This window comes from Cygnus olor, chromosome 11 (genome assembly GCF_009769625.2).
Source record: "Cygnus olor isolate bCygOlo1 chromosome 11, bCygOlo1.pri.v2, whole genome shotgun sequence".
In the NCBI taxonomy this organism is placed as follows: Eukaryota; Metazoa; Chordata; class Aves; order Anseriformes; family Anatidae; genus Cygnus; species Cygnus olor.
This window is the reverse complement of record NC_049179.1, coordinates 12,481,745-12,504,269: the sequence shown is the minus strand read 5'-3', so window position 1 is coordinate 12,504,269 and position 22,525 is coordinate 12,481,745. Positions and strand designations below refer to the sequence as shown.

General features: G+C 45.4%; 1 protein-coding gene and 1 long non-coding RNA gene across 2 annotated transcripts; both read right to left on the bottom strand.

Moving 5' to 3' along the window:
* On the bottom strand, positions 1 to 4,332 carry MEX3B (mex-3 RNA binding family member B). Its single transcript, XM_040569588.1, has 2 exons — positions 3,485 to 4,332; positions 1 to 2,652 (listed from the first exon to the last, which is right to left on the bottom strand). The coding sequence occupies exons 1-2, from the start codon at positions 3,741 to 3,743 to the stop codon at positions 1,202 to 1,204; spliced, it is 1,710 nt and encodes a 569-aa protein (XP_040425522.1). The 5' UTR covers positions 3,744 to 4,332; the 3' UTR covers positions 1 to 1,201.
* A 1,502-nt stretch (positions 4,333 to 5,834) lies between these two features.
* Positions 5,835 to 22,525, bottom strand: LOC121075871. The gene is made up of 4 exons (XR_005823203.1): positions 22,300 to 22,525; positions 21,780 to 21,917; positions 15,152 to 15,245; positions 5,835 to 7,805 (listed from the first exon to the last, which is right to left on the bottom strand). It is a non-coding gene; the product is annotated as an uncharacterized LOC121075871 (long non-coding RNA).

Sequence of the window (22,525 nt, the reverse complement as noted above, 5' to 3'; positions counted from 1 at the left end):
GTTTTACTTTTATTATGTAGAACTTTAAATGTCAGAAAAATAAAACTCTTGATACAATTTCAAATCTTGTCTCAGCAAATATAATATTAGTATTTGACCATGAGGTTAAAGGCCCTTTATCATAAAATAAAATATACTTTGTTTTTAAACTTTGCTCAGTAAAGTACATTTAAGCTCAAGTAACGTCACCTACATATACATAAACAAGTGGTAAACAAATGTATTAAAATAGAAATACTAAAACTATAGTGGTGCAACAGAATTTTTGTAATTTCCACTGAATTCTATTTATACAAATGTTAGAAAGCTTCAACAGTTCCTTTTGACATATGTTTATACATTTCCATTTTTGTAATAATATAGAATAAAATATGCTTTATATCACTGAATAGAAAATATGCTGGGTGAAGCAGATTTAAAAGATTTTTTTCTGAACCTATAAAATCTCCATCCCAACAGAATACTGTTCAAAGCATTACACATTTTATGGTTTGTAATTCCGTTCACAATTGTGTGATATTAAAATAATACAGTGTTCTTTGCCATAAGGCCATACTAAAATAAAAAAGATTTAACCCAGCTACAAAAAGTTCACTGAACTTAAATTAAAATACTTGTAAACATCTTTGCAATATGAAATATAATTTTTCAAGTCAAAAAAGAATAAAATACTTCAATCTGTATTAATGCAATTTATCTTTAAAACCTTTAAACGTTTTAATATATATAAGAGATATGTTACAGTTTGTTTTTTTTTCTTTTTTTTTTTTTTTAACTTTGATAAAGCTGCAGTATCATGGTTTTCACAGGAACTTCTTGCCCTTTCAAGAACATTCAGAAAAGTATCCACCCATAGATTTAATTATTTCGTAATAAGCATCCTAGGAACTACCAGCACATTTTACTAACAGTCCACACACCATTGTCATCATCATAAGCATCTCCTACTTTCAATTTTTTTTGTTTTTGTTTCTGTTTTTTCTTATATTTTTTAAAAAAAGGGGGGGGGTTGGAAGCTTCGTATTAAAGTACAGTGTAAAAACTAGCCTAGCACTAGAATGGAGTCGCCCGTTATTATTTATAGCATGCACGCGCGGTCGCCACCAGCACCCCCACCACCAGCACCCCAACCACCAGCACCCCCACACCACCAGCACCCCCACACCACCAGCATCCCCAGCACCCCTTGGCCCAGTCACGCTCAGGAGAAGATGCGGATGGCCTGGGTGACAGCGCTGTGACACACGGGGCACTGCGGCTCCGTCTTCTCGCAGATGCGGTTGGCACACTCCATGCAGAAGAGGTTGTGGCCACAGGGCACCAGCGCCGCGATCACCTCGCTCTCGAAACACACCGAGCAGTCGCGGCTGCCCTTCCGCCGCACGCCAGACGACGAGCACGACGAGCTGGACGACGAGCTGGATGACGACGAGGAGGAGGCCGACGAGTCGGAGGGCAGCCCCGGCAGGTGGGAGCCCAGCCCATTGGCATACAACGGGTACGAGGCGGCCAGCAGCCGCCCACCCGGGTCACTGCGCACCCTCCGTGCCAGTGGGTGCTCGGGCCCGGCCACCGCAGCCGCCGCCACCGGGCCATGCAGGGGCGGGGAGAGCCGTGCCGGGGGCGGAGCAGCGCCGCCGCCCCGCCTCGGGCCACTCACCAGCAGCGCCAGGTTGGCATTGGCGGGCGTTGCGCCCGGGAAGGCGGTGGCGGCTGCGGGCGAGGGCGCCGGTGAGGGCGGCGCGGCCGCAGGGCCACGCTCGAACTGCGGCCAGATGAGGGTGGCCCCCGGCGGTGGGGCGGGGGCCAGGTCAAAGCCGGGCGGCGAGTCGAAGGGCAGCTCAGAGCAGCAGTCTGGGGAGGAGAGCACGTCCCCGCCGCCCCCGCCGTACACGTAGCCGTTGGCGCTGCCGCCGCTGCTGTTGTTGTTGTTGTTGCCATTGTGGGTGAAGCTCAGCGCGGGGCTCGGGGGGCTGTAGTCGGCCAAGCGGGCGCCGCTGCCCCCCGCCGTGCCGCCGCCGAAGTAGGAGTCGGTGGAGGCGCTGCCCAGCGAGCTGGAGCTGTCGTTGCGGTAGTTGCAGAAGGGCTTGCGGCCCGGCGTGGGCGTGATGCTGGGCGGTGTGGGCTTGCTCCAGAGGCTGCCCGTGCCATTCAGCTCGAAGCCCACGTCCGTGCCGTTGGCGTGGAAGTCGTTCTCGTCCGTCAGCTCGATGATGCCGCCGGTGCGCATGGCAATGTGCGCCTCAATCTCCTCCCGAGCCCGGTCCACGTTCTCGGGCATGCCCGTCACCTCAAAGACTGGCTCCTTGTCCCGGCTGGGGGTCACAATGTAGGTGTGCGTCTGCTGCTGGATGCGTTTGATTGTGGCCCCCTTGGGCCCCACGACCAAGCCCACCACGCGATAAGGCACCCGCACCTGGATGGTGGTTTGGCCGGGCAAGTTCGGGGGGCCGGGAACTGTGCCATTCAGGGCCGTGTTCTTGTTCCGCGAGGCTCGGATCATGGAGAAGTGCTCGGCCGCCGAGATGATCTCCCTGCGGGCCATGGCCACATCTTCCTTTCTGCCCGTCACAACAAAGAGCGGCTCCTCCCCGCGAACCGGGGTCTTGATGTAGGTGTTGGTCTTTGCCCGCAGAGCTTTGATTTTACAACCTGGGAACAAGATGCGGGAGATGGCAGGCAAAGGGGAGGGGAAGGAAGGGGGGGAGAGAACCGGTTACAACCCATTAGTTGGGTGCAGCTGGGGAGGGGGGGGAAAAATACACACCCACCCGAAACACATTGCCCCCTACCCCAGGTGATGGCTGGCAGCTCGTCCAGGAGTCCCAGTCAGGGCACTGAGGGATGCCAACCCCAGCCCTGGCACACGCCCAAAGGCATTGCAAGTGGCCAGCACCGCATCTGCCATGCAACTGCCCCAAAACTACCAACGTGCAGCTCAGAGGAACGGCAACAACGGAGGAAAAGCAGCGTGCAGGAAAACTGCACGCCGGAAAAATGAAATAAAATAAAAATAAAATGCGAGCTGCCCCAACAAATCACCGCACGCGCCAGTCCGCATTCCTGCTAAGCACTTTCCTTTCGGAAAAAAAAATGAAATAAAATCGGTTCTGAGGAAGGTGAGGAGCAGCGGCTGCACTGAATGAGCCACATTCCCCTATGCGGATGCTTTATCCCGATCCCATTGTTCCACTTCCCCACTCCATTCCTCGTCCTTAAAAACACCCCACGATTTCCAACTTCGGGGGGAAGGAAAAAAAAAAAGAGCTCCGAGGCTCGCGATTTCCCCCCTTTTCCTCTTGCAAATCTAACTTTTGCATCCAGAGGAACAGCGAGATTTTTTAAAAAATAATCATTCTCCTGCTTTGTCCGTGTGCCGGCAGCTCACAGCGCCTCTGGGAAGCGCTGCCCGGCGCTGCCCGGCAGCCCCACGGCCGCACTTTCTTTGTCTGGGGGAGCCGGCGCCGCGCCCCGCGGTACCCACCTTGTCTGCCCACTATCTCGGCGACGTGCTCCGAGCTGGGCACCGGCACGCACTCGGTCATGTTCACGCTCTTTTTCCGAGGCTCGCTGTCGTAAATGGAGCCCGTCTCGTCGTTGTCCAGCCCCAGCAGGGAGAGCTGATCCAGGGCGATCTGCAGGGCTCTTTGGTCATCCAGCGTCTCTCCCCCGCCGCCGCCGCCGCCGCCGCCGCCGCCGCCGCTCCCGTTCCTCTCCATGTCTGCAAAGAGCGAGCTGGGCATGGTCCCTGCGTGCGCTGCACCCTCCTCCTGCACCCGGCTCAGTAGTAAGAGATCAGACACAAAGGAAAACCCGAGGCAGATGGCCAGCAGCAGAGAAGGAAGGGAGGTGGGCGACTGCTGGAGACCGGGGAGCTGTTGCCTTTTGCTTGTATATTTTGTATCTTTCCTTTTTTTGTTGTTGTTGTTTTGTTGTTTTTTTGTTGGTGGTGGTAGTGGTGGCGGCGGTGGGGTTTTTTGTTTTGTTTTGTTTTTCCTCCTCTCAGTGCAATCCGGTTTATAAGATGGTTTCAGGACCCCCCCCCCCCACACGACTCCCCCCTCGAGGCTTTTTCTTTTTTTTTTTTCCTTTTTTTTTTTTTCTTTTCCCCCCCTCGGCCGGGGGTGGGGGGGTGGGGTGGGGGTGGGCAGCGGAGAGCGAGAGGAGCTCCGATGGCTTCCCCCCCTTGAGTTCCTCGCCGGCCACAATGCCAAGCGATGGCAGCGTTTCTTTAAGGAGCCCCTCCCAGGCTCCACTCCACTCACTCAGCGTTTTTTCCTCCTCTCCCCTCCTCTGTCTGAGGCACCGCTGCAGCCAGACGGCTCTGGAGAGGCGGGCGGAGGCAGGCGGGGAGGGAGGAGGGAGGCAGGAGGGAGGCTGGAGGCTGGGAGGCAGCCGGGTAGGGGAGGGGGGAGGCAGGGAGGGGAGGGGGGAGGCAGGGAGGGGAGGGCTGGGGCGCGCCGCCACCGCTGCGCGCTCCCATTGGCCGGCCCCGCCCCCGGCCCCGCCCCGCGGCCGCGCGCCGCTCTTTGTTGCCGCGCGCCGAACAATGCCGGGCCGCCGCGCCCCCCCCTTCCCCTCCCCGCCCCTCCCCGAGCGTGCGCGCCCCCGGGCCCCGCGCTGAGCCCGGCCGGGGTTTTTCGTTGTTTCTTTTTTTTTTTTTTCCTATTATTATTTTTATTTTTTTCAAAAAATATATTTTCTGTTTTTATTTTTTTTTTTGTATTTTTTTTTTTTAATTTTTTCCACCCGAGGGGGGTGTGCCGGGGGCTCCGCGCTTCGCGTTCCCGTCCCGGAGCGGGCAGCGGGCTGCCCCGTGCCACCGGGCGGCGGCCGCCAGCCCCCGGCCGGCAGAGCGGCCCCGGGGCACCGCCACCATCGTCCCCGTCCCCGCCCGCCCTCGCCGCCGGGCGCCTGCGCGCCCCTCCCCCGCGCCATGCGCACTGCGCCGCCCTCAGCGCGGCCCGGGGCCTCGGACCCGCGGCCCGCCCCCCCTCAGCCTGCGTGAGGGGCTTGCCGCCTGCTGCCCGCTTCATTTCGGCCCCTGCACACCCACACCGTCGCCTTCTGTGCCCCCACACCCAGTAATTGGCCTTTTCTGCAAGTGTCCCGTCCCCAAATCCACCCTGCCACTCGCTGAGAGAGTCCTCGCTGTTGTCACCAAAGTGTCACCACCACATTGTATTTCTCCATCTTTCCCCCACATATCCATGAGCACCCCTACTTAAAATTCTGTCATTCTGTGATAGAATCCTAGAATCACTAAGGGTGGAAAAGACTTCCAAGATCATGTGGCCCAAGTGTCCCCCCCTTTACATAGACCGTGCCAACTTGTCATGTGCAGAAGTCTTCAGAGAAGGCAGCCACCACCTAATTGCCTGACAGTCTCGCGTTCGGTGGGGACAGCCTTTTACAAGCACACAGGGACGTGTTTAGCCAGCTGCCTGTACAAACGAGTGTAACAAGTTACAGGTAATTGTTTACACGCCGTGTTTATGGCAAATGACTGCCACTTCCTCAGGATGTTTGCATGTTTTATAGCAAAGCTCCTGTGGCTTGTTTGCTAGCACGGGCATATACACCAGCGATGTGCTTTCCTACGTGCTAAGGCTGTCCCCTCAACTGTGGAAATTCTGTAGTTTCATATTTAAAAGATGGCATAATTTACAAATTTACACTTTAGTTCCAGCAGTGACAGTTTCTAGGGGGAAAAAAGAGAGATTATTTATAAGTGGTCAAGGATCCTGAAGGCCTTTTACTGTTTTGAGCATTTAAAAAAAAAAAAAAAAGGCAGATGGACACAACCTTTGACAGTAATAATGTTCTTTATTAAATACATTTCAAAAAGAAGTCTGCTTCTCTGGCGTCCTTTTAATTCAGGGGATCCAAAATCTGCAAGAAAATAACTGTTCACATTTCCCAGATAGGGGCAGGACAAGACAGAAATGAGGGGACCGTACCTGTGAGGCAGACACATCATTATAGAAGATTACTGTTGTTGACATACAGCAGTGACTGGCAGAAATACTAAAATACAAAAAGAGTGGTTGGCTGTGATACAAAGATAGGGGTTGGGTGTGCTTGGATTTTACATGTTCCTTGTGTGGGGGGTTTTTTTTTTTTGTTTTGCTTTGTTTTTTCTCCCCCACTTCCCATCATATCTAAAACTACCAGAGTTTCTGCCCAAGATCACTGTGCTGAACATCCATGTACTGACTACAAGTAAAAGGAAAACAAGTTATCTTCAGGCTCATGTTCCTCTACAGGGAAAATTTTATTCTCCAAGCAAGATCTGTACTGATCTAGCTTTATTTTTTGATGTTAAGCTGGAAGCTCTAATTAAAAATGTTTAAAATTAATTTCAGCCCTTTCTATAGAATAAGATTCCCAGAAGGGGAGAAGATGATGCATTTCTGGGAGACTAAGTGTGCACTGGTGTTTTAAGTCTCCTATGAATCCTGTGGAATAGTCCAGCATCTTGAGGGCTGTTGCTTTTTTTTTTTTTCTTTTAAATATTTTTGAATACTTTTAAGAGCAAACTACAGGAGATAACAACCACCATTGAAAAGTTATAGTGACATACCTTAAAACATGTACACACCAACTGCACACACCACTGGGAATACAGAATCTATGCAATAGCATGCTCACATGGCAACAAGTAATGCATGCGACATGCATATGCATGTACTTATTCCACAGAAGTATTTCTTCAGAATAACTTGATCAGATGTAAATTAAAGGGTTATCTATCTGTAACTCCTTTCATCCCATACAACCTTGAAAATTATGCAGAATTATAGTAAGCTCCATCTCTGGGGAAGAGACCAACCATCTACCAATTTACAGCAGCTTAACAAAAGCAGGAAGGGAGGATATATTACAGGCAAATACAAGACTTATTGCAGGAGGACTGTAATTCTCAGTCCTTTTAGTTTCTCTCTCTTATCATTTCCCATTTGTGGCAGAGGTAATAAAACTTCCTTCCTCCAACCTTTATTTAATTAAAGTGTAAGGTCTTTGGGGCAGTGAGCTTACTGTGTGTGTACATACAGCTCTGAGCATGAAGAGGTCACAAATTAATCCGAGGCCTTTAAATGCTACTCCGAATACAAAGCATTAACAATAATAAGAATAGGATATCATTTTCATTTAGAATAGATAGGACCTCTGTTTTCAATGTATCATCACAAATAATAAATCACACATCTCAGGGAATGACTAAATTAAGGGGCAAGGAAAAAGGTATTTCATACCAGACTCGCGATTCCACTCTATCCCACGTGCCTGCACTCAAGGACACTACTGCCTACTGTGACAGCATTTACTGTAAAGTTCTTCTTTGCCATAATCTTACAAAATAACGTCCCAAATCCCACCGGACAGATTATCAATCAGATTATGAGTATATATATTTTAAGATAGTGCATATGATTACTGTCATAACATACCCAAATTAACCTCTTGCACATGCAGTAAGCAGCAATTAGCAATCTGCAGACAAATGACAAGTTCCTTCATAATATATCACAACACAAAAGCCAGATTTCCTGTTGAATCCCATATTAACCTACATTCAGTGGCCGTGAAATCTCAGAGCGCCGTGTCGGAATTTATCATCTATCAGTGATGTTAGCTCCGCCTCTTGATGGTTCGAGACAAGATGTTTACAAACAATTCATCCAGAATCTGAAAGGCAGCTGAAAATGTTTATTATTTTCATGCCACTCATTCCAAGCATTTTGGGTGATTTTTGATGAAGGGTGGGGAGAGCTCTCTCAAAACAGCATAGGTGTGTTAATAGACTACAAGAAATAAAATGGAGATAGGTTAGTGAGAGGCTTTGTGATGCCTCTCTGAGATGGAAGCAGGCTCAGGGGTAACGAAGATGCAGAAGTGCCTTTTTCCCTTGTGATATGGACTGTCACGTCAAGAAATACAAACAGGGAGGTGATGCTGATGCTTCCCCATGTGTACTTCCATACCTGTAATTCTACACCTCTCCCTGTTACAAAATTCATTTGCAAAATATGTTTTTGAAAACACAGATCTTCTGGGACACCTTGTGAAAAGCAATTTTGCCCCAGTCCAGAATGAATCTCAGACCTTTAACAGTCACAATCAGGCTCCAAAAAATATTGATACTGTAATATAAACTTATGTCAGCTGCTAATGACTTTACTAAAATGCTTGTTTCTAGTACATTAAAATGAAAAAGATTTTTGCAGTAGTCATCATAGGCTTTATTTTCTTCATACACGTTTGCTGTTAGTTTGACATCAGTGATTAGAGCGTGCATGTTTGTAGGGGATGAACTGCCTTATAAGAATGCAGTTTTGTTTGACATGACTGATGGAAGGCAATTCAAAATGCATAAAGATGCCTTTATAATAAATCAGAAGTAACCAGCCGGATCACTTGTTCACTTTAAAACCCTCCACCTGGAGTCTAAGTGGCGTCTTTCATTCAGTGCTCCATTCTGCCTCTCACTTAAGAACAAAGGTTATCGCACTGTATATCTGAGCTAAATGGCGTTCAACAGTCGAGCCGACCAGAGTTCAAATCTGAAAACTCGTTCTGCCTTTCCTTTGCTCTCCCATCGCATAGTCAGAGGCCAGCCTTCCCGGCTGCTCCGCATGCAGGCCTCCCAGCGGAGTTCTCCTGCACACGCGGCTGCGGGATTGGAGCTCTTTGTTACCAGGGCCCTTGGGCCAGTGTTCAGCCTGCGACGCAGCGCTGGCGTCTAAAGTCTATAAAGCACCTATCTCGCTTGTGGGTACTGTCTATTAAACAGCAGCTAGATTTAATAATAATAAAAAAAAAAAGATTTTATGTTTAGACTAAGCTGGATAAGCCACAGATTTGTGAGATAGGTCACAACTGAGTTTTATTCATCAGTTTTAGTCTCTGAAATAGTACATTATAATTACATTTTAATTTACTTTAATCTCTGAAATAGTTAATTATAATTATGGTCATAAAACATGTATAACCTTTGCTTCCTCTACCTCTCCAATCTTAGTGCTGTTATAAGAAAGATAAAACAATTGTCCTTTAATGCTAATTGTTCATGAACTCCTTTGTAAGAGACTATTTATATAAAATGCCTAGGCAAACTCTAGGCACAAATGCAATATTCATAATAAACGAATGAGTATTATATCCCTGACCATAATTCCAGTGCTCTCCAATAAAAGAGTATCTAATTCTTGTCACAGAATTGCCTTGTAGGTTGAAGTTCAGCGTATAAATACACATGGGAAAAGATTAGATTTTAATTGATAAGTATTAATCATCATTCATTTCTGTCTCTGCAGGAAGCACAATGTTAAAACATCTAGTTAATATACTGTATAATGGATAACCTTGAGGCAGAAGCTCTTGCATCTGTCTCTATCCAAGAAAAATGTCAACATCAGCCTTTGTTGCAGCAAGATACCCTGACATCTGAATGGAGTTGCTTCTGCTGGAAAATTGACTGTCTCTAGTGCAATCCTTCCTAACCCGCGTTTGGTGCCTAAACTAGAGATGAGCCCAAAATAATTTTTTTATCTGCATACACCTGTACTTAGAAATGTTTGAAATATTGTCCAAGTCAGAATGCTGTGTTTGTGGCGCATCGCTGCTCTAAACAAACAGATTTCTCATTTGATGGTCTCACTGCAGCCACAAAGCATTAGCACTCACAAGAGCATCATTGAAGATACTCAGGCTGTTCATTGAGAACAAAGCCATTAATGATTAATACTATGGTAGGAGAGAATGTAGCAGTATTTCTTGGCAGCTGAAATGTGGCAATGCCTCTCCTACATGGAAAAGACTCACAAATACCTCTAGCTCTTTTGCATCAGATGGTTCTTATTTGCTCTGTGGGAAGAAGAATCAAACAAATTCCCCAGATTAAAGGAAAGTGAAGGGGATTTGCACATCTAAACCAGACATATACAATACATCTCTCTCTGACTGACCCAGCAGATGCAGAGATGTGTTTATGTATCACAGACTTTACTGTCCCAGCAGATGCTGCAAAGTTGTCCCTGACACAGACGCTTACTGTCCCCACAGATCTGTATTTTGGGAGGGAATTTTCGTACCACAGACACTACTGTCCCTACAGAACCACATCTGCTGGCAGAGTTATTGTTTCACATATTCTTCTGCCTCCAGCAGCTGTGAGAGACTGCCAGGACGACAGGCATTTCTGTCACAGCAAATCTCCATCTACAGGGCATTTTAAACTGCAGCTTACGCTACTGCTCTTACTGAGCCCTTAGTATGGACCATGTCGATGGGGGGGGGAACAACATAAGCAAATGCAAATAAATGTCTGCTGGACATCTAGATCGTCATTAACTCTGCCTAAATATAGCACTCACAAGTGCTGTGTTTGGGAATGTCTGAGAAGGAGAAAAAGAATTACTCGTGTCCCTCTCCCACCCCGCCTTTAACAAGTATTCATTCTGAGAAACCCTCAAAGGAAAAAGTGTCTGGTGCCATTCTCATATAATAAATCCAACAAAGCCCAAGTCATTCATGACCACCAAGTCAACAACCTTAACGCCCAGCTGCAGGGTCTAAGAGTGCATGCCAGGTCATTTTCAGCTCTTTTGAACAGATGCATCCAGTTTTGCTGAGGGTAGGCTTCAGGACAAATTTCAGTTTTTCCTGTGTTCTGGCATCAGAAGATTTGATACACAGCTCAGGAGGCACAAGAGCAGAAATAAAGAGGACGGGGTTGTTTTTAATCCCTCTAATTTGGCCCCCCATCTTTTGAAACTCACAGATTTGGGGCTCAGCAGGAGCAGTGAACGGGGAGTTCTGCTCGTGTGAAGCTGCACTGGCACTGCAGCTCTGGCAGGGATGTTAAAGGGACTGCTGTCTGCTCGCCTTTAGCAGATCTCCTGAGAACTGCTGCCACCTCTACAAAACAAAGAGAGAGCTCCAGCCAGTGAAGCCATGGCCCACAGGCCGCAGCGCTGGTTCTTGGCCTGCCCGGGGCTCTCTTCACTCAGGCAGTGCTCAGGGAAAGGGGAGGCAGCTGGAGCTGCTCCCTAGGGGCTGCCGTGCACCCCAGTCCCCACCTTTGGGGCACCCAGGCCCCACCTTTGTGGTGGAAAAGCTTGGGACTGGGCTACGACATGGCTATGGCTAAGACTTCCCCTCAGGAGTGAACTCGGCCTAAGGCCCATACCAGAGCATGTACTTACATATAGTTAATATGCATGGTATGTGAGCCTGGACTTGAGAGCAGCCTTGGACCTTTGTTTGCCTGACTGCGTAGATGTATCCTTTATGATTTGGTAGGGGAGAGAGAGAAAACCTCCCCTGGTAATTCTGCAGTAATGTAAACCCTACATGAAGAAACATCATCTAACTTTGGAATTCCCCTGTGGGTAGTCTGGGCATTTATCTTTATCTGAAGCATCAAGAGCTGTCCATTGGCAAAGGCAGGACACACAAATTCCCAGAGTAATAATCTGATACAGCACAGCAAAACCTACATCCTTGGAGCAGATTGTGGGAAAGCATCAAGATTTTGGTTATGCTGCCAAAGCAAACAAGATGTTTCAAGCCCCATCATCTGCTCTCCAGTTCACACCCTTCCAGTGCTATCTTTCTCAGATGCCATGCCACACTGGTTAGTGGCAATGGTGTTGTCATGTGTGATTCATTCCATTTTACTGGAAATTAGAAAACCACATGCTGCACTGAAGAACTGCTTATTTATGTAGTCATATCATCCCAGAGAGCACTCATCCTGCCATTATTTGTACACAAATTCTCTCATCTAGAATTTTGGAAATACTGCTCTCTACCAGAGTTCATTCAGAGGGCAGATTAATCAATAACACATTGCTCTTTCCAGTGCCCATTGAGTCCTTAATAGTTTCCAGTGCCACCCTGAAAAGCAAATGGCATTTTAGAAGAGATTATCTTTGTCATTACAGGATGTGTGGGAAGCAAAACCGAACAGATAGCAGTAGGACTGGAGTTGTGCTAGCAGGAGTCTGTCATGTATTTATTTGAGCTCTGGGCAGGTGAATTTCACCCACAAGGAAAAAAATAGACTACTTTTGTCTGATTTTTTATGGAGTGTCTTTATAAAGCCTTGACAAGTATTTCCTGAACAGATCACAATGCTACATTTACCACAGTGATTAATGCTCAGTATGAGTGATGAACTGGCATATACAGGACAACAAAGCAAATGCTAAGAGTTGTCAACAGTGCATTCTTTCTTTGGAATAACTACTACTAGATAAAAACATCCATAGATTCAAATAATATTTTCTGGTGACAACAGCTCAAGCTGCCTAAACTCTGCTTTGAGTTCCAAAGCACAGGTCTGGCATTGTGCGTGTTTCAAAGAACTTCATTTCCTAGATGAGTTTTTCTAGCCTTCATAAAGTTAGTTAAAGTTAATGTTACTAAAGCAGCCACACTAGGATCAAAAGTTAGGTTTGACTGTGTGTTGACAGGCAAAGTCTGACCTCTACAAATTCCTAAACTAAGAGATTGCATTACTGTCTACAGATACAGATAAATCCAGTCTTATCTTTAGATGAAGAAACTATTAAGAAGATTCAGGCACCACACATTTATGAAGAAAGAAAAAGAAATGTGAAACATTCTTTTTTTAAAGGTTAGCATAGCTTAAAAGCATTCCTGAAAATATTTATTGTCATAACAGACTAGACCTACTGAAATGTTCTAGTATAGGTTTTGGTCTTTGACATCCTCAGGAATCCTGTTGACTTCAGCTGGATCACATGGCTGTTGTGGAAAGCAGAATTTAGCAAGGCAGAGGAAAAGACACAAAAAAGCAGTTCAAGACCATTTGGAAAAAGTAAGAAGTTTGCTTTCAGTGTTACTGAGTATCTTTTAGGACCCAAATTAGAGTTCTGTTATATTTTAAAGCATTGCTTTCAAGCTTGCTGGAAGTGTCAGACAATTTGAATAGATCTCCATTTTAATTTCCAATCTAGCGATATGGAACAGCTGCCATAACTTTGTGCAACGTGGCAAATTCAACATCCTCGTTCCTCAAATGACAATCACTGAGAAGGGACTCTGAAAAAGGCGTATTATGCTTCCACTTTTACTGCCTTTTAGTAACTCTCAATCAAAACTATACTTTGGATAACGAACCCAAACCCTCAGTTGTACTTTTAACTTGCACTGTCTCCAACAGGAAGCGAAGGTGTTTGGTGAAAGCTAATGAGATTGATCTCAAGAGGGTGAACAGAGTCCAGAAGAGCACTTTGGGGTTCTGATGAAAAGCATTAGTGTTACCCCCACTCTGAGATTATGTAGACAAGGACAAAGTTCAGCCATATTTAAGAAAATTATAGGGAGCAAAGGGAGTGTGCATGAAATGAAGCACATTTATGAGCGCAACCCCATTTTATATCTAGTTTGAGAAGGAATTTATTTATTTATTTAGAGTTCTGTAATGATGATGAGTTGGTCCTGTTACAGGAATAACGTCCTATCTAGCTCACACTTTGTATTCATTCACAGATTATATATTGTGTGCGCTTAGATAAAGCTACCTCCCACTCTTCTCCTCAATTCTGAATAGACAGCTCAGAGGAGTGTTGAGACCTAGCACCACCCAGCACGATGTTACCAGTGCACTAAGAACACCACCCAGCAGAGGTACGGTTGCTCCAGGATGGACTATTTGTTTCTATACAAACAAAGCATGAAAGCCTCCAGCATCACTGATTTCATTTGCTTAGTTAATATCTCTGTTCTCATTTCTATAACCCTTCTCTCCTACTGAGTTCACGGTTTCTTTCCTTCCACGTGCTACCACCAGCTTCCATCCCTGAGATTCCTCCCTCCGGTAGTCTACATTTCTCAAGAAACTCAGTCTCCTAGCATGAAACCAACTCTCACTAATCTATTTTCTGTTATCAGTATACTGACAGGCACATTTATATATTGGTGAGGACACATATCAGTGTAGCACCGATATCTCTTACTGGAGTTTACCTCTAACAGTCACCATTTGAAACACAGAAAGCTGAACAGAAATACTAAGGTCAGTGTTCTCTGAATGGACTCCGGCTTTGGATGTCTAACTTGATACCATTTCCAGTCAATAAGAGTAATTTCTTGGCAAAATCAGATTCCATCCACAGCACAGTCAATTTAGGTCCCAAGGGAAGAGGTTAAGAACAATAGATAGATAGTACAGGAAGGCAAACAGGGAAGGTTAACTACGCCTCACCTCTGTCCCAGAGCGGTTAGATGGGGCTGCATGGGGGGACGCAGGCCACAAGCTCACAGGATCACCCCCAGCACCTATTTATATCACATTACATTTTATTTCTTTAACGGGAGACACAAGTATTGCTTTCTGACAGAAAGCACAGCCCTTCTGGGCAACGCTAATTCTGCTTTTGGGTAGGCCCCAGTACTCCTCCCTTACTTTCACTGCCATTCCTGCCATTGTAGCTTGTGGGCCCCGGTGCCACAAGCCCATTAACTTCACCTGGCAGTGGGTGGTTCTCCCTCAGACTGAGCACATGCCAACAAGAACCTAATCAAGAAATTATAAATTGCACAGCTATTCACACCGAAAGCCCTGCAGAAGCAGCCCTCCCCCACTTCCTTCTCTGCAAGCTCGCTCCAACAGCAGGCAGACATAAGTGAAAGGAAAAACAATGAGAAAGGAAACTTGGGAGGGACAGGTTACAAGCAGAAGGAAGAAGCAAAAGGTCTGACTCTGCAGACCATATTCATGACGAAAAACATTTGCACAAATAGCCTGATAGCATTCAGTGGGAGTGCCGGGCTGAGTAAAAGTGCTGCAAGTGCAAGCAACAATTACAGAGGCAGGAAATAAGTAGGAAAAGAAAGAAAAAGGAAGCCCCACGTGAATCAGACACCTGCACAGAGGAGAGCGGTCTCTCACACCCCAGGAAAAACAAATGAACCAAAACGCTAACCGCCTTTGAGTTACTGCAGAAATATTTATAGAGCCTTTCCCGACCTCTGCCTCGCTTCCTGGCAGGCAACACCACAGAAAGAGTCCTTACCACTGGCATCCCCTTCTTCCGCCAAACAAAAACCCAGTCCCTTCCCAAAAAACACAGCGAAGGCAGCAAGAGGCCAGCTGGCTGAGGAGTGCTTTGGTCGTTACCTGAGGAAGGATGAACGCCCAGCCTGGAACATGCTCGTAGGAGCCTCAGTAACTGCTTTCGCAGGAGGACGGGCATCTCTTCCTGCGTGATGAGCTGGGGAAACACCATTAATTCGGTACAGATTACTGTCAGCAAGGAGCCACCAACCCCCCACCCCCCCCCCCCCCCGGTCTCTCCCAGCTGCTTGCTTTTTTGCTGTCTTTGCAAAGCACAATGAAGCACAGCAAAGAAGTGGATGCCCAGTAAAACTGTGCTGCTCCTCTTCCAGTGAGTTCTTTCAGGAATTATCGGAACAGCTTCTGTGAAGAGAAATTCTAAACTCCTAAATCATTAAAATAATGTATTTATTTATCAAAAGCTCACCTCCTAAAATGAAACACTAGGGAGCAATGCAGTCATTCCAATGAATGCACATATTTGAATTCTCAGGGCTTATACTAATTGGCACTTTTCAAATGTTTCCAGTCAGGTCTGTCCATAAACTTGAAAAAAAATCAAAATACACCTCTCTGAGATACGCTGGTGTTTGTGAAACAGAACTATTAAATCAATGAGATCAGGGACTGAATTCAAAGCAATGATGTTTTAAGATCATACATTATAGATGACAGGATCTTTCTAAATCACCTGAAACATGAAACACTTGCAGTTCTAGCTTACACAGTTATCTGAAAAACACACACTACCACCTACTGGCAATTATTCATATATGTTATTTACATACTGATAAATGGTAACAACATGTGCACATTTGGATTGTATGAGCTTTGCTAGGACAAAGACCAGGCTTCATACCTACATTTATTAGGCTTGCATTTGAAGACAAACGTATTTCTGTGCATGTAGTTCCACAACGTGTGACCAGCTTTTATTTTCTTCCTTTCAACAGGAACTGAAGCAATAATAGCTGTTTATTTAAATATTTCTCATTTAATGGTGTTGCTTTTGCCAGTGAATCCCTTTAACATGAGGCTGGTTTTGTTGCTCAACAAGAGGAGGCTGGTAACATGGTACCACCAGGTTTCAGACCTTGCAATTTATACTCACCATTCAGTAAACCAGGCATAAATTACAATGGTGGTGTGGGACGAGGGAGGAGAAATTGGTTAAGTGCTGGTCCTAGGTATGGCCTCTCTTCTGTGTCAGCCACACAAAGTCTCTGAAATAGAGGGCCATGGCTGGACAGAGGAGCTAACACCAGACAGCAGTCACACATGAACACCTTTTCCTTGAGTGTTTCACCTAGGCAGATGCCTTGCCTTTTGCTGCAACTCTCACCTCCTTGCCCTAAGGTTCACTGTGATGCCATAGAAATATCTTGGAGCTAAAAGGGCTATGATATATATGCCAGGAAGTAACGATAGTTAAAGGGCCACATGCGAATACCATGGACATCATCTCTGTCAAGCCTGGATGAAATGTTTTTCACCCTGCATGCTCTCTCTGGAGTCTTTTGCCTGCTGGCAAAAATCTGATTGCTGATGAAATGCTGGTGGGGATGAGTAGTAGTTTTGGACTACATAGGACTTACCACCAGTCAAAATACAAGTCTGATGCTGGGACTATGTTAACATGACCTGCAGCACAACTGTCTGAGTCCTCACCTGTGAAAAGAAATGTGTCAGGAAAGCTGAGGCTGACACTACTGAGTCACTCAGGGACCCGCGGTGCACCCAAACTCTGTCCTGGTGCTGCAGTACAGCTGTTGCCTTTTCTTCCATGACATCGCCTTCCAGAGATGACCTTGGTGCATGGGTGATAACATCAGAAAGATTGGCTAGCCCTGACAGGTTATGGAAGGCTAAAGATTGGTATTGTTAAGAATCAGCCCTGCAGTTCTACAGGGAGCACCTGCCCAACATGGCACCAAGTTAAACTGAAGACATCGGCTATTCAACAATCAGACCAGCAGCAGTAGAAGCTGATTGCCAGGCACTGCACCCCTGCAGAACAACAACCTCTTCAGTGCTTTATAAATAAAACATTCTATTCAACAATGTCATTTTAAATAAATAAATTAAAAAAAACAACTTTGATGTATTTATAATTAATCAAATTTATAGTTCCATTATATATTTTTTTATGTAGTAGATTTTCAAAATATATATTTTTCCTGTTACTCATATATTAATTAAACACAAGGTTTCCGCTGGCAAGTACCAGACTAGCTCAAGACAGATCTTCAGATATGCTATGCTAATGCCTGACACACAGGAGCAGACACTTTTCGCTCTCTTCAATATGTGCATTACAAGTAGTATTTTAATTGGGCTCCCAATTCAGAAGGCTGGAATGAGCTTGTGAGTCATTTTTACAAGTTGACTCACATGCTGCAAAAATGAAGAATTTGATGCAGGGGAAAAAAAAAAAAAAAAAAGGTAGAGGGTGGATTTCTGCACATCACTGTCGCTGGGGAAAAGGGTGGGTTTGTCCCTAGTAGCCAGCTGCAGCAGCAGGGTGGGTTCAGCAAGTCCATTACTTAGATGAGGCTTTTTCTGTTTTTTTTTTTTTTTTTTTTTTTTTTTTTTTGGACCGTAACTGTTAAAGAAAGGATGCTTTTGGAAGGCTTTTGTTTCATGAGAGCTGTGATTAAGAGATTATATAAAGTACAAAAATGTTGAACTTCTTTCCCCTTCTGAAGATGGACCAATCCTAGCATCCCAGGATGCCGCATTTCTCTGCATTTCAATCATGATTCCATTTCCAGACTAGTTAGCACACCAACAATAGGGAGAGGGATATTCCTCTCCCTTAGGTGCCAGCCCTGCAGCCTCAAGCTCAAACCGAAGTCAGATTAAGCACTTTTCTCCCCACACATCACCAGTTGAAGAAACATCCCACAGCTCCCACTATACCCGTGTGAAAACCCCATTGTCTTTCTAATGTACTGTCTGCATTGTTCATGCAACCTCAGAGCCTCAAACCATTTGCATGGGTGCAAGGGATGGGAACTCAGTCAAAACAAAGCAAGTGGAATCAAATCTATCCTTCTCTTTTTGCTGTGTCAGCTTCAAACTGTGGTAAAAAAAAACACTTACTGAAGCAAGTAAGGGTGAATTGCAATACCCCCAAAACTGCAGGTATGCTGAGTAAAAGGCTTTTCTGAGCCGTCACTTTTCCTGGAATGACCACATTTTAACATTTTTCTTTCCGTATCCTGAGAAGAATCCATACAATACACAAATGAAAGGCAGATTCACAGAAGGCAGAAAATGCCAGGGTGTTTTTCATTGTCCTGAGGACAAACGCCAGAGCCCTTCTGGGACATTCAGAACGTCTTGTCACTGTATCTTATTCAAGGGAAAAAACCATTTGTCAACAAAGTAATCACTGCACAGATTCAGAGACAACAGCAAATAAAAAGCCAATACAAACGTGCAGATGAGGTTCCAGTCAGCAGCTAGCCACAAGAAGAACAAATGCCATCCACAACACCTGGCATTTGGGCCCAGCCATTTTTCACCAAAGTCAAAAGCAGAGGGGGGATAATGCAAAGTGATCTTCAAACAAATTTTTAGATCAATCAATACAACTATGGAAAATTGGGCATGAACCAAACCTGGATCCAAACCCTACCTCTATAAGCCAACAACAGTGGCAGAATTGGATATGGACAGAACAACTGAGTATGCTGCCACAAAATTAGCAGCAGTAAAAGCCCCACTGCTTCATACTTAAACATTGAATAATAGCGGACAATTTGATGCTTAGCTCCTGGCTGAAAGCAGCCTTCCTTTTTGATTAGAAGCACACAACACCAAGGGAAATAATCCCATGACTAATGTTCATAGTGGCCAGGATTCATCACCAGTGAAAAGTGAAGCATCTGCCCCGTGTGTGGGCTCAACTCTCATTTTTTTTCTCGAACTCAATCTGTGGACTGAGAGACCTTGTCTAGCCTTCCTCTTGAAAAACGAAAGCCCTCTACTGGGTCACCACAAGTGCACTTTCCTCAAGTACAAAGCCACAAAGGAGAACCCTCTGCAAAGGACTTCCCTCAGTGATGAGGCTCTGCAGTTGCTTCATTTTCTACACTTCATTTCAGGATGTGCATGCAAATGGAAAAAGGACTTTAATCATTTTGGTTCTGCACTGCATTTACTTCTCAGGTGGTGAAAAAATTGAACGCCACATCAGACAAAGAGGGCATTTCAAAACATTGGCGTGTGCCATGTTAAGTACACAACAGAGTTAGACTGCAGCTTCATCAACACGGAACATGGAAGAATTTCAGCTTAACACTAGCCGAAATCAACCTGAAGCAGTCAGAAATCATAATTGCTTCCTTAAAGACACCACTTGTATAAAATTAAATGCATTTCTCCAAAAGCTTCACTAACATAGCAACTGATTTGCCCTTGAGGATTCCTATAGATACTTGTCATTCAGCACGAAAATCAGGTCAGCAGCTAAAATTAAACACCCACCTCTACCCTGCACCGCATGTGGAGTCATCGCTTTTAGTATCGCTCAGCCTCTGCCTCCCCGAATGGGTTCATTCTTACCACGAGCTTAAAGGATGTCTTATCAAGGAGCACTGATGGATGCAGTCATTCCTGTTCCGAGATGAAACTGTTGGGAATCAGACTGGCAGTCCCTTTGACTCCATCTGCATTGATTAGCTCTCAGGCAGCCTGCCAAGGCAGTGTGCTGCCTCTTACCCTAGCCACTGTTAATCTGCCTGAGCAAGGCCTGCAAGCCCTACATAAACTGCAATTTCTCTTCATTAACGTGATTCTGCCTGCATGAATCTGATAACATATGGGATATTATCATAAAACAGCCTATTTCACCAATTCATTTTCTCCTTTATGAAGATTATGAATGTACTGCGAGTGCATCGGGCAGGATAAAACAGAAGATTCTGCTGTACTGTTTATCTTTGATTTTGTTTCTAAAAGAAAGGCTATCTGCATTTTAAGTTCACATTTCCCAATAACCCTCTGTTAATATATTATAAAAACTGCTGACTCTCCCCCTGATTTCCTCCGGTTCATTGTGGGTCTGATCCACAATACAAGTCACTTGCCTAGATTGAGACCTTAATGATCAACAGAGCTAGCAGATGCCACACAATGGAAAAAATGAGGTACGGTAACTGTTTAGTCAACCCTAATCACTGCCACAGTCTGACTAAGCATGATCATGAAACATGATCACAGTTTGATGACGGATTATGTAATTCCAAACATGTGCTTCATACCCCCTCGCTTCCTGCCTGCTTCGGATAATACAAGTCTGCTGGAGTGGGCAGCTCCTGCACGGCTGAATGAGCGCTTTGTCTGCAAACATGGATGCAGGTAGACACCTACCTACATCTGAGATTTATTAATTAGCACATGTCCCTGTTGAATGAAGTCTGCATGCCCTCTGCTGGTACATGCATGCATTCCCAAGAATATCAACACTCCGAAACTGAATTAGTGAAATAACTTAAGGCTGTTCCCTTAATTTACACAACTGCTGCTGCAAGCTCCTTGTACAATGTGTGCATGCTTGCCCTGGCATTCTTCCATGTGCAATATAGAATAAAATGCAATTAACCACCCGTTAGTTCTAAATCTCACAGCTGTTTTGTACTTATAACTGTTGTTTTCATGTCCCTGCTCTGAAGGCATTTTCTGCTGAAATGTACCATTGCACAGTGCAATATCTCTTTCAGAGATTTTGAATGCACTGATCCTTTAAGGAGCTGGAGTAAGGGGATGTTGCACAGGACAGACACAGAAGCCTGCAACAACCGTAGACTCTTATTCTGCGCTGCTCCCAAGGAAAAAAAAAAAGCCTTCAGCTTTCCAAGATTAATCCATTATCAAAAGCTACACTAACTCCTGGCTAATCTGTATCAATTACTGAGCACAGACACATGCAGTAGAGGTCATTTTAATAAGCAGTTCACTCCTTAAATTACTTTTCCTGCCAAATAAAGTCAAGATTGCTAGGGATCATAACTAAGGGATCATTAGCTTAACCCATCTGACAGCCTTTTCTGCAGACCCTTCTAACTATTTACACTGTCAAACAGTGGCAACACCAGATCCTAGAAGAATATGGAACGGCTCTTTTTAATAAGGAAAAATAAAATGTAGTGCAAGCCACAGGACAGGAAGGGTGACAGGGGCATCCGATGATGATAAATATGCCCACAGCCCAACAGCTGCTGCCAGTGCCCAGCAAGAAGTTGATAGCTCCCCACAGCTGGATGGTTCTCAGGGGGGAAGGGGAAACGCCCAAGTACCACTCACATATGGCAGAAGAATAGAAGAAAAAACACCTTGTCGTGCCCTAGACCGTGACAAATCCCACCAAACCCCCTCAGAAAAAGAATATTTTCAGCCCTCACTAATGACATTTAAAACAGTAACTGCAACAAAAAGGAAACAGCTGAGTGTAAGGCCGGCTCTGTGCCTTGGGAAGCATGTTGGTGTACACTGATCTGTTCCTGGCAGGCACATACCATCACTGGCACAGGTGAGAGTGCATCAAAAGGGTTAACCACTGCACATCAAAGGAAGGCGCAGGCATCGGTGTAATTGAAAATTGGCTGGCCCAGGGCATAGTAAAAGCTGTATGAATTTTAAACACTACTCATCTACAAGACTCAGTTCAGAGCGCTGATGTACTGACCTGTGCCAGCAAGGTTTGCTTGCAAGAGGAAGTTATTGCTTAGATGCATATCAAGGACTCCTCGCTATTCTTTCCGTTGCTTTCAAACTGAGCAAAAGCTGTTGCATCAGCAGGCGAGTACAAACCGGAGTCTAACCGCTGCAGAAGACAGAAATGTCAAGCAGCCTTTCAAGAACAGAAATCAGTTACATTCAGTCCTGCCTGGATGAAAGCGTAGGACAAAATGACCTAGAGTGGTGTCTTCTCTAAATTCGTACGATTCTATTTCAATATTAACTTCATTCTCACTGTGGCCTTATCCTGACTAGAAGAGGTCACATCCAAGCACGTTAGCAAACAGCATTAGACACAATGTTATGCCCAATTACAGCTATTTAGCTCTGTTGAAGTATTGTGATCTACTCCGGAGAAGGAAGGGGAGCCAAGAGAAAGGTGTAGCCAGGTATTTTTCAGAAGTGCTAAAAAGCATGAGTTTCAAAGCAGAACCTGGCTGAAAGGGAGGTTTGGGGGATTCACTTACCCTCAGGTGCTAATGTATTTTGCAAGATGGCCAATTGTACATAACACAGCAAATGTCTGCACTGTGACAGCAACGAGGGGCACTGTACAGCACTGTTCTGGGTAAACTGGATGTGTAAGTGAGCAGGGCACAGGGCCTGGCCAAACTGTGCAGAGACAGCTTCCTGTGACAGACACACACACACAGTTATTTTTCCAATTCCAGGTACAAGCTTACACATATGGTG

Bases quoted from the DNA above. Each gene is read 5' to 3' on its own strand.
- MEX3B (XM_040569588.1), bottom strand. From the start codon at position 3,743: ATGCCCAGCTCGCTCTTTGCAGACATGGAGAGGAACGGGAGCGGCGGC. The intron at 2,653-3,484 runs GTGGGTACCGCG...TCTTGTTCCCAG, and splicing joins CGAGATAGTGGGCAGACAAG to GTTGTAAAATCAAAGCTCTG.